This window comes from Homarus americanus, unplaced genomic scaffold (genome assembly GCF_018991925.1).
Source record: "Homarus americanus isolate GMGI-L3 unplaced genomic scaffold, GMGI_Hamer_2.0 scaffold1640, whole genome shotgun sequence".
Lineage (NCBI taxonomy): Eukaryota > Metazoa > Arthropoda > Malacostraca > Decapoda > Nephropidae > Homarus > Homarus americanus.
In genome coordinates this window covers 510,001-522,500 of record NW_024741924.1, presented here as the reverse complement: position 1 = coordinate 522,500, position 12,500 = coordinate 510,001, and the positions used below count along the sequence as shown (strand labels likewise).

At 39.9% G+C, this 12,500-nt stretch overlaps 1 protein-coding gene across 2 annotated transcripts in view; it reads right to left on the bottom strand.

The window, feature by feature from the left end:
• The window catches only part of LOC121876414 (substance-K receptor-like), a 201,526-nt gene that overhangs the window by 66,703 nt on the left and 122,323 nt on the right, over positions 1–12,500 (bottom strand). For both annotated transcript variants that reach the window (XM_042381499.1, XM_042381500.1), the window contains one exon: positions 1,453–2,254. In XM_042381499.1, coding sequence (XP_042237433.1) covers positions 1,453–1,609 — 157 coding nt within the window. In that variant the 5' untranslated portion in view covers positions 1,610–2,254. The remainder of the gene's footprint in view (positions 1–1,452; positions 2,255–12,500) is intronic.

The following is a 12,500-nucleotide window of genomic DNA, read 5'->3' as shown; positions in this document are numbered from 1 at the left end:
AAACTAACCTACCCTAACCTAATCTGAACTAACCTAACCTAATCTGAACTAACCTAACCTAATCTGAACTAACCTAACCTAACCTAACCTAATCTGAACTAACCTAACCTAACCTAATCTGAACTAACCTAACCTAATCTGAACTAACCTAACCTAACTAAATTCAATAACCTACCCTAACCTATCCTAATCTGAACTAACCTAACCTAACCTAACCTAACCTGAACTAACCTAACCTAACCAATAAAAGTTGATGTTACTCGGCCACTACTCATGTTGACACTCAGAGCCTTAGTGAAGTGTGTATGTTGAGACGCCTTGGGTGTAGTGATCTTCAATAAATCAATTGTTAGTCCTTCACCAACTGGGTACACACTCTCCTTGTATCTTTCTCTCTTGTGTTGAGTTGTATTGTGTTGTGTTGTGTTGTGTTGTTGTGTTGTGTTTTTTGTGTTGTGTTTTTTATGTTGTGTTGAGTTGTGTTGTTTTGTGTTGAGTTGTGTTGTGTTGTGTTGTGTTGTGTTGTGTTGTCCTTACAATATTACTCGGTACAGTACTTGTTTTATCAGGTTAGGTTAGATTAGGTTAAGTTAGGTTTCGTTTAGTTAAGTTAGGTTAATTTTAGTTAGGTTTTATTAAGTTAAGTTCGGTTCGGATATGTAACATTAGGTTAGATTAGATTAAGTTAGGTAGGTTCGATTAAGTTAGGTTTGGCATGATACATTAGATTACGTTAAATTAAGTTAGATTAGGTCGGGTTAGGTTAGATTTGATTAGGTTAGGTTAGGTTTGGTTAGGTTAGGTTAGGTTAGGTTAGGTTAGGTTTGGTTTGGTTAGGTTAGGTTAGGTTAGGTTAGGTTAGGTTGGGTTGGGTTAGGTTAGGTTAGGTTAGGTTAGGTTAGGTTAGTTGCATGATGAAGAACATTTCGTCATTTTAATTTTCTTTCATTTCTTGTCGTTTCTACACTTATCTTACGTTATTCTCTTATATACGATTTACTTCCTTTATTGAGGTTTGTTATCCACATGGAAGAGTGAGAGAGGAGAAAATATGATAAATAGACGTATAAGAAAATAGAGAGATAGTTAGAGAGAAGATGATGATAATGAGAGATATAACATGATGGTAATGAGAAATATAACATGATGGTAATGAGAAATATAACATGATGGTAATGAGAGATAACATGATGGTAATGAGAGATATAACATGATGGTAATGAGAGATAACATGATGGTAATGAGAAATATAACATGATGGTAATGAGAAATATAACATGATGGTAATGAGAGATAACATGATGGTAATGAGAGATATAACATGATGGTAATGAGAGATAACATGATGGTAATGAGAGATATAACATGATGGTAATGAGAGATATAACATGATGGTAATGAGAGATATAACATGATGGTAATGAGAGATATAACATGATGGTAATGACCCACCTTCAGGCAGATGAGGTGTGTCATAGGGAGAGTGGGTGGTGGAGGAGGAACCCCCCCACACCTCGCTGGCGGCTGCGGCTGCGGCTACAGCTGCGGTAGCCATGGGGTTGTGACTCCCACTCTCCATCGTCCACAGGTCGATATTACTCACTTCCATACCACCAGAATATACTCAATATATATTCTGAATGTATATAACTATAACTTCTGTGATGAAATGTATATATGTATGTGTATATATTTTTTTACTCCTGTGTGCACATTTTGCTTTCAATTTTTTTATACTTTTTTCCATTCAACAATAGAGAAGAAAAATTGTTTCACATTCACACATAGTTTTTGTGAGAGTGTTACCTGGTATGTCATCATTCGCTGTTCACAATACTAATAACCATGATTTTTACCTTGTTTTTTTTATTTATTTCACAATTTTTGTCAATTCACATCACATTTGACGTCACTGGATATTCCTGTAGCTTCAACAATTATCAGTTTTTATTTTTTTCTGCTTGAGATAGTTAATTAACCTGTACCTGGATCATTAAGTCACAGGTATCAACATTTATACACTCACCACACCTGTTTCATCTCACTCAATATCTATCAACAATAACATCGTTGAAATCAAGAGTGTGCTGGGAAGTCCAAGTCAGCGTAGAATTTATTACACGGCTCTCTTTACAACCTTCAGTTACAGATAATCAAGTACTGCCAGGTACGTCCACAGACTCGAGTTCTTTGCCTGCTATTAGCTCCTGTAGACAGCACAGTAACTCTCTAACCTCGCACCAAACCACACCTCCTGAAAAAAAGACATATAACCGGTAAGAAAATGTGTGACATGATGACTTTCCTGGAAAAAGACATATAACCGATTAGACGCTGTGCTACATGACGACTCTCCTGGTAAAAGACATAACCGGTTAGAAAATGTACTGCATGATGGCTCTTGATATTGCAAACATTTTCTTTGCCGTATTCACCGCCCCCAGGTGTTGTGTGGGAACAACTCAATCACGGTAAAGGGAGGAACTGACGAGGGAATCAATCTGCCTACACTTCACTTTATTTCTCCACCACTTTGCAAGAGAAATTATATATCTTGAATCCCTATTCTTCTCATTAATTACAAAACTTTCAGACACCCTTAATTATTTCTTCATTAATGGGTGTTAATATTATTTTATACGTAAATCAATAAAGGTAGAATATTTCGCCAGGTGTCGGAAATATATACTTGACGAGTCTACTGAATCACAATATTGTTGTTTTCGTGTGTGTGGGAGGGAATATTTAACACGAGGGCTAACTAAATACATTGTAAATCTTTTTTGTTTTTTAATTGGAAGAAAAGTTTTAAATTGTATGAATGAAATGTGTTAGAATGTGCAGTTTGGTGTTGATGTGTGGTGTTAGGGACGTGGGGCGAAAGAAAGGTATCGATGTTTTTGCCTGCGAGAAGAGGGACACTAAAGTAAAATACGATACTTTAGTCAGTGAGAAATGGAGAAGGACAGCGAATAAAGAGGAGAGGGTTGTGGTCCTCTTGATTCTGTTCAATATATGATAAAGTGAAAAATAAAGTTTGTTAAAGTTAAAGGCATAAGCCGTAATATGACGTAGCGGTATTAACACTTAAGATTAATGGTAACTTAAAGGTACTGCTAAGGTTTACTCGTCCAACACACACACACACACACACACACACACACACACACACACACACACACACACAATCCGGCTGCAACTCTCTTAATAAACCGTTTATTATTATTATTATTATTTTATTATTATACACACGGCTGAAAATATAATGAATGGAATGGAAATGGAATATGTTAAAATCGATGTGTCAATGTTAGGAAACGTTCAAGAAAACCTTTATGTGTGTGTGTGTGTGTGTGTGTGTGTGTGTGTGTGTGTGTGTGTGTGTGTGTGTAAACTTCTCGACCTGCAGTAACAGTTAGCAGTACTTGAAAAATAAATACAAAATCAAACTTTTCACTCCGACCATTCTTCATCATCTCCCCTCACAGCTCGCCCATCACCTTCATATCAACCCAACCTAACCTAACCTAACCTAACCTCGTCTGGCCTATTGTTAAGCTGAAAAAAAAATTACCCCAAACTTCTCTCCAGCCCAACTTCTCTTCCATCTTGCTCCTGTCAGCCTCAAGTTATACCTCGGAAGTTTCCCTCATTCTCACTGTCTCATCATTTACATATTATTATTGTTAGCCTCGACTCAGCACTCTATAATTCCTACTCCTCTATCTAGCTTCATCGTTTTGGTCCTCTTAAGCACAACACTTCCGGATTACCTGAAGATTAAACCCCCCTCTGTTTGTTTCACCTTGATATTAACTACCCTAACCTAACCTGCCCCCCCCCCCAACCCCAGGTAGGGTTGGGTGTCTTATCGTCAGGTTGATGTAAGCCGGAGTGTTTAATCTTTAGGTGATCCTGTGTTTACTTCAAGTCATCACTCTGATTGCTCCTTTCCTTGAGGGCAATAAGGTTTCTCACCTCCTCATCGCCACTTGTAAACAAGGCCTGGCATACTCTTGTTGGTTCCAATTTACAGGTAATGACAGCGCAAGGTTGTGAAGCCAACTCTGGTTGTTGCCTCGTGTGTGTGTGTGTGTGTGTGTGTGTGTCCTGAGATAGGTCATTATCAGGACTACATAAATGTTACCACCGTAATTACCAATATGCCATTTGTCCCATGTGTATGTCAACCTTTGTATTTCATATATGAATGTATCTCTAAAACTAAATTCTCATCATCATCCACATTATATTAACCCCGGCAAGTTGGTGGAGCGTTAACTAGGTCACGTAACGTCACTGCTAACCACTATCACTAATACACTTTAAACTCATAGGATACCGTAAGGTTATCATATATATATATAAAGTACTATACTGTCGTGAGGAGTGAGGAAGGCCGTCACAGCAGGCAGCCAAAGACGATAATCAGGGCTAGGGTTAAAATATGTGACTTAAATATTTGCCGCCTCAAAGTAATGTCCCTGGAGACCCGAGTCATGTGATCTGCACGACCCTCCCCTCTCTCCTCTCTCTCTTCTCTCCTCTCCTCCCCTCTCCACTCCCATCTGGCTAACCTTAAGGGCTCTCTCTCACCTAACCTGGCTCGGCTTCCTACGCATTTCCACCATTCCCAACCTTGTCTTTCTTTGTGTTACTCGTATATAACGTCACTTGTGTTCATTGTTGAAATTATCCTCTTCCATGGATACCTACAGGATATTATTCGAATTTCGTAAAACATATACAAACTCAGGAAGTGATTTATCAATATCCAAATTAACCTCTCAACCAGCTTGTGTCTTCTTGCGACCCTGTACCTTATTTCTGAGACACAGTAATTGTGTCACAATATTATAAGTAAAAAAAAACAGAAGAATTTTATGAAGAGTTTTCACTTACATTAACATCTGTGTGATCTGTAATGCTGACCGACTGACTGTCTGACCGTGAAAACTTAAAGGAAGTTTCTCCATGCCGGGCTGACCTTCAAAGCTCTATAGACAGATTTTTAGTTACTCTCTTAACCTTTATACCGCCCACGCCAGGATTCACCCTTTTTTTCTGGAGCTGTGAAATGATTGCTTGTGTGAATGAGTGTTGCGTTAAGTGTGATGTAAACGTATAAGGCACATGAGGTTTGTTACTTTATCTTGGCAACACTCAATGGCTGGGGGAGAGGGGAGCGGAGGTTAAACTACATACAAAGTCATTGGAATATTTTACAGATCAATTCCTTCATTTTTCAGGATGTCATCTGATCTTTAATTACTCTTGCTAACCACCACATGACCCGATACAGTCTAAGTCTACCATAGCTATTACACCCAGACTACCTACCTCATGCCACATAGTCTGTCTCTCTCACTACTACACCCCACATAGTCTGTCTCTCTCACTACTACACCCCACATAGTCTGTCTCTCTCACTACTACACCCCACATAGTCTGTCTCTCTCACTACTACACCCCACATAGTCTGTCTCTCTCACTACTACACCCCACCATAGTCTATCTCTCCACTACACCCCACATAGTCTGTCTCTCTACTACTACACCCCACATAGTCTGTCTCTCTCTCACTACTACACCCCACATAGTCTGTCTCTCTCACTACTACACCCAACATAGTCTGTCTCTCACTACTACACCCCACATAGTCTGTCTCTCTCACTACTACACCCCACATAGTCTGTCTCTCTCACTACTACACCCCACATAGTCTGTCTCTCTCACTACTACACCCAACATAGTCTCTCTCTCTCACTACTACACCCAACATAGTCTGTCTCTCTCACTACTACACCCCACCATAGTCTATCTCTCATCACCACCTCTCATGTAAACTAATTTAAACTAAGCAATAAATATATATATATATAAATTAACTATTACCTATGTCATGTTATCCTGCCTGACGATACACCTTGATATTAACCTAACCTAACCTAACCTAACCTAACCTAACCTAAACCTAACCTAACCTAACCTAAACCTAACCTAACCTCCTCCCACAAGACTGCCAACTATAGCTACCATGACGCTGTATGAGGTAACTGTTCTTCCTCAATACTCTCTGTATATTATCCAATTCTGTCCTTCCCAGAACCTTCTACAAAGATAAATCGAGTCACGGGAAGAGTAATATATGGGTTGGGTTTAGAGGTGGGGTGGGTTAGTCTTGTCCTCCTCTCTGTCCCTCCTCTCTATCCCACCTCTCAACCCCTCCTCCCTTCCTTTCAACCCCTCTTCCCCTCCTCTCAACCCTCTCTGTTCCTCCATTCCTCCTCTCAACCCCTCTTCCTCCTCTCAACCCCTCTGTCCCTCCTCTCTATCCCACCTCTCAACCCCTCCTCCCTTCCTTTCAACCCCTCTTCCCCTCCTCTCAACCCCTCCCCCCCTCTCTGTTCCTCCATTCCTCCTCTCAACCCCTCTTCCCCTCCTCTCAACCCCTCCCCCCTCCCCCTTCTCTGTTCCTCCATCCCTCCGCACCTTAACAAAGCTCTAACCGGCTGTTTATTGGACTCATAAGAACGTAAGAATATATTCATGTTAGATCTTCTCATGATTTGTTCACCTACCAAGCTGGTCAATGATGTACTGTCATTTGTATAGCAGGACAGACGCACGGACAGAAAACATTAATTTTTTTGTTCCCGTTCTTGACAACAGGTAGAGTAGGTCAGTGGTAACGCCTACAGATATAATAATATATTAGTCGAAGCTGGGATCGACTTTGGGTCTCCTAAATGGGAGATAATTATGGATATCTGTATTCTCTCCCTCTGTCTCTCTGTCTGTCTATCTGTCTCTGTCTGTCTGTTTCTCTCTCTGTCTCTCTCTCTGGATTAAGACCAATGATCATCACTCGTACATGCAACGGAGTTAATATGTCTCTTTTTAGTAGGCAAGTTAAACTCCCATGTATATTGCGTTTATACACAGACACACGCACCATCAACCCAGAATACGTGCTCTGACTTCTGAACCACACAGGGAAGAGCTACAGTAAAGAGGCTTCAGTACCTTGCAAAGCCAAATGGACAGTAAATATTGTCGGTTCCCTCCAGGAGTTAGTGATAATGCTATGCAAACACCACCACGCCTACCTGAATGGCTGCCTCTCTAACATTCTTCAACGTTCACTTTTTTATTATTAGTTGCATTTTTATACTATTTTTATACCTTTGTTTTATTGTGTGTGTGTGTGTGTGTGTGTGTGTGTGTGTGTGTGTGTGTGTGTGTGTTCCCCCCCCCAAAAAAAGTATCTTCACCCCTTTGGTCGATTATGGTTCGTGGTGTCGTGTCCAGCGTTAGTCCACGAGTCTCAGAACCGTTGGTATACAGTCGAGCACAGGTATTGGTGTATACCTTTACCTACTAATGAATCAAATTACCTGATAACACTTTTGCACAGGTATACCAACATATGACGATGCACTGGCGAATATATGAAAGCTTTTCTCGTCCAGCGTTTCAGGGTATGAAGATGGAAAATGTAACGATACTTTTTGGGAACTGTACATCAGAGAGAGCCATAGACTGACCTCCATTGACTCGGTAAGCCTGAAGGATATATCGAGGTCTTAGTAAACACATTTGCTGGTAACGAGAATGGCATCCCTAGCTGAGGTCTGTCACTATGGATCTCTCACCCTTTATAATACTTCCTAAAAGTCATTTCCATATTCATTTCAGGCATCAGTTCCTCCCAGAATCCTTAATATTCAGATTGATCTAACTCGATGTGCCAGCGCTGAACACCGGCACCTTCATTAATTCTTGTGTAAAAACTTCTTGAACTCGTGTCAAAGTAACAGGCCATTGACTTTCCTTTAGACAACAAACTCCCTATTTCGATTCACAATCTAAACATGATATTGAGATGATTATAATTGTAAGAAAATGTGAAATATGACATCCCGGCGTACCTGTGAGTTGCTAAGATGTTACCAAAACGTTTGACCGATTGAATCTTCGTAATTAAATGTGAATAATTACGAAGCTACGGTGTGAATTATTACTTAGTTTGGTGGTCCTAACTTTTTGGTATAACTCACAAAAACACAGAAATTTCCTAAGTGGATTAGACTTATCAACATCAGTACGGTACAACCATTTCATTTTAATATTTAATTGTCTGCTGCCTCGTCTAGGATCATGTTCAGTGTTGAATCGACATATGTTGACTAATAAACAATGTATTCCTAACAATGTATTCCTAAGCTGGACACAAAAGAACACACGCACACGCACACGCACACACACACACACACACACACACACACACACACACACACACACACACACACACACACACACTTACTGTTCGTGGTGAATATCGTTGAAGTCTCATATATTTGTTGGTCTACGTAATACTGTAACTTCATCAAGGTAGACAATAGACTACAGGAATAAACTGTATTCTTAGATTACAGTACAGTATTCCAGTGCAGTGTGTTGCCTTAAGCATTTCAACCTTACAAGCATGTCTTTTTGGAATGGCGTCCTTATGTAAAGAGCCGGGACCCTGTGCTTCACCTGTAATGGGGCGGTGACCATTGAATAAGTTAAATGTTGTTAAATAAACATGACGGCTGGTTTTGTGACTAAGAGCCACTGGCGGTAATCGCACTTGTAGTAGTTTCTCTAAATTGTTATTGTTTTGAGGAGTTGGTGAATAATATAGGAAATTACATATCAATGGTATATGTAGTGGCTCTATTATGAGAAGTATTGATGTGACTTTTCACTGGTAAAAGTGGCTTGGCATGGGTCAAAGTGGCTTGGCGTGGGTCAAAGTGGCTTGGCGTGGCTTGGGATAGATCACCACCAAATAACACTGATGTTCCTCGACTTGTGATCAAAGATATTTTCTAAACGCTCTGTACATGTTTCGCTCTAGCAGTTTATATTAATCACTCTGAGTAGATTAATGAGGGCTAGAGGTGGTTGGGTTAGGTTAGGTTAGGTTAGGTTGGATTAGATTAGGTTAGGTTGGATTAGGTTAGGTTAGGTAAGGTTAGGTTAGGTTAGGTTAGGTTAGGTTAGGTTAGCCGTATGTATAGCGAGTAGCATCGCCTCCACCTGTTGCCGGGTCCCCTCTCTGGCCACTACAGTCATAAAGTCATTTGTCGTGCATTTTGGTCCAGTTTACTGTACACACATTTGCTGGAAGTAACGATGAGTGTTGAAAATGTTAATGATATTGGAATGAGGTGTGTGTGTGTGTGTGTGTGTGTGTGTGTGTGTGTGTGTGTGTGTGTGTGTGTGTGTGTGTGTGTGTGTGTGTAAAACTTTTGAAATGGAGCAAAATTACAATAGGGAGAAAGGAAAAAAAAAACTTTACACGAAAAAATGGGACGTGGCCGAACTAAGTCAAATTGACGTAAATTGTGAACAAAGGTAAAAAAATCAACTCCACTCAACCATCAAGGTAATTAAAATGCACAGTTAGGAGAGGGTTGGACTCTTATTCATTGGGAACTGAGAAATAAAAAGAAAATTCGTTGCAAAACTTCAAAGTATTTAAAGAGCAAAAAACGCGACTGGTGCTTCAAAAAAAAAAATCCAAATAATTCAAGTATTCTGCCTCCAGCCTTTCGCTACTAAAAGGGAAAAAATATGTGATGATATAATGAATTTAGATGCAGAAGTAAAAAAGGCATACCTGAATATCTGCGGATGACTTCAACGCAAAATTGGAAAAAAATGGATGAGGAATCGTATCTATATGAAAATTTGTTATCGATGTCCATTATGAATTATGTGTCCGTTTCACTGAAGTCACAGAGTACAGCAGCTTGTTCAGCGTGAGTTGTTTGTTTGGGGAGACAACTGAAGGGTCGGGAGCATAAATTGGATTCAGTGGAAAGAGAAATTGAACTGATTTTTCCGTAGACAAGAATCACACACTTCAGAAGGAAGAAAAGATAACTTAGAGCAGGTGTAAGATGATGGTCTTCACGTGAGATAACTTATATTGGCTTTCTACAGTAATATACCAAAAATTATATCATGAATGAAGGAAGAGGAATGATACAAGGATTTAGCCAGTCCTTTATGAACCCACAGGACAGAGAAGTGTGAGAAGTCGATTCCTGTTTTGGTATTGTCTCACTTTTTTTCATAAAGGAAATAAAAACAAACTAAATTAACACACATTAATTAACTTTCTGCAAAAAATGCATAAATAGTTCCCAGGTATAATCAGCCAGTTGGAAGGCGAGTGCTTAAGGGTTATATTCTGCATGCACAACTATTTGCTGTCGGCAGTTTAGGAAAGTTTTGAAGTAAATGAATGCAGTGAAAAAATATTAATTTTTTCATCGGGACAAAGAAAGCTCCTTGCAGTCCTCTGATGACATTATAATGTAATATAAATAAAAAAAACCAAACAAAGGTCTTACTTGTCCTGCTCCACTTTGTACTTAGGTCCTGGTGTAAACTTCTTGAGCTGTGAGTAATGCCTATTGTCTCTGTCTGTGGGTTACAAGTGCACACAGTCCCATGAGCTGCTCGCTGAATATAATTGTTCCCCCACAGAGAACTTCTCCAGTAGTTATATATATATTTATATATATATTCTATGCATTTCTGAAGCTTATATAACATTTACCCTAACATAACCTAACGTAACCTAATCTAAGAATAGATTGGATACGTTATAATAATAAACGACGTTTTAATGCAACGGAATACTTATTACCATGTATGGATTTATTTACAATGATAAAGGGTTACCACAATCAAGAGCAAATATACACACACACATTTCCCCCTCTATTTGTTGTTCATTCACTCTTACGACTCTAAATATATAGTAAGTTTGTTCTACTATGGATCTCTCTTACGACACGACCCCAAATACCACCACTCCACACAAGGCAGGGACACTTTCTACCCCCAGCGTCACATAACTCTCTCTCTCTCTCTCTCTCTCTCTCTCTCTCTCTCTCTCTCTCTCTCTCTCTCTCTCTACCCACAATGTTTATCTCGCTAACACCTTGGTCTTCTCCTCTCCACCTCTGCACTACACACTCTTTTCAACAATCTCTCTCAACAACTTCTTACAACACGTATGCTCTGTACAGTCAGCCAAGTGGGAACTGCGACAGAATATTATGGTGTATGGAGACATGTGGAGGACAGGGGAGCCAGTTTTTTCCACACCCCAGAATATTTCATCACAGTTCCCACACTTGGCTCACTGTTGTACGAACGACCTGAGACAACCAAACAACCAACTACCTGAGGAGATACTGATTCGCCTCTCCCAAACCAACGTTGCTTTCACCTTCTCATTTTTCTGTATGTCAGTGACCTCTCTCCCCCCCCCAAACACACACAGTGCTCTCAAGCCCTTAATTTCATGGTCGCTTTTAATTGGCTTCTTTTCCTCGCCTCCAGGGTCTTGAATCACATCCGCGTGGTAATGTTAGGTCAAGGATTTTTCTTAACGTCTTAGTCTTTGCCTCCTTGCATGTGTTTTTTCCTCTCTATGTAATTTTCATTCCTTCCTTCTATTCATCTTTATTCGCCGTCTCCATTTGTTGACTCATGCACAACTAAGAGATTAAATAGCTTCACATTATTCATTTCATCTTCCTTTTAGTTAATTATTTTGTTTCTTCATTTCTCACTTTTTGTTCACCTTCACTATTAACTTTCTACTATACACTTCCTTTCATATTAATTCAATCACAGGGAAAAACTACTTATGGCGGGGAAAAAAACTACTGATGGCGAGGAAAAAACAACTGATGACGGGGAAAATTCCTCATAGTCCATCACTCAAATCTTGTTGGGGAAATACCTGCCTTCTGAGTTTGAGTAAAATGCACATTGATTTATTTTTCGAGTTGTGCTCACAGCTCTCAGATTAATGTACACACACACACACACACACACACACACACACACACACAGCAGACCCCGTTTCCTGGACGGTGAGGAACAAAAGGGAAATTCGAGCGTGTTGGCCAAAGCACATGGTGGGAAAAGAAGGGCTTAAGTCATCCCTAGATGCTTGAATTTACCCCACACTCCCTATTCTACTCCCCACCATCACTCCCCTACCATCACTCCCCCACCATTATTTTCCAACATTACTCCCTACCGCTACCCCTCACCATCACTCCTCCACCATTATTTCCCACCATCACTTCCCCATCTCACTCCCCCATCCTAATCCCGTCACTCCCCAGCATCACTCCCCCAGCATCACTTCCCCAGCATCACTCCCCATTACATACACAGGCGTTAACAGCAAAGTAAGTAAATTTGTTGCTGACACACAACTAGGGCGTATAATATAATGAAATCTGACGAGGACTCACAAAAAAACTACAGGAAGACCTAAATAATTTTTTTTATGGACTGAAAAATATCAAATGTAATGTGGAAAATGTAAAGTTCTAAAGCTAAGAACTGGAAACAGAGAAACCATCCACCAGCAGAAGAACGGTGAGTGAGATTTAAGGGTGATGATGATAAGTAAG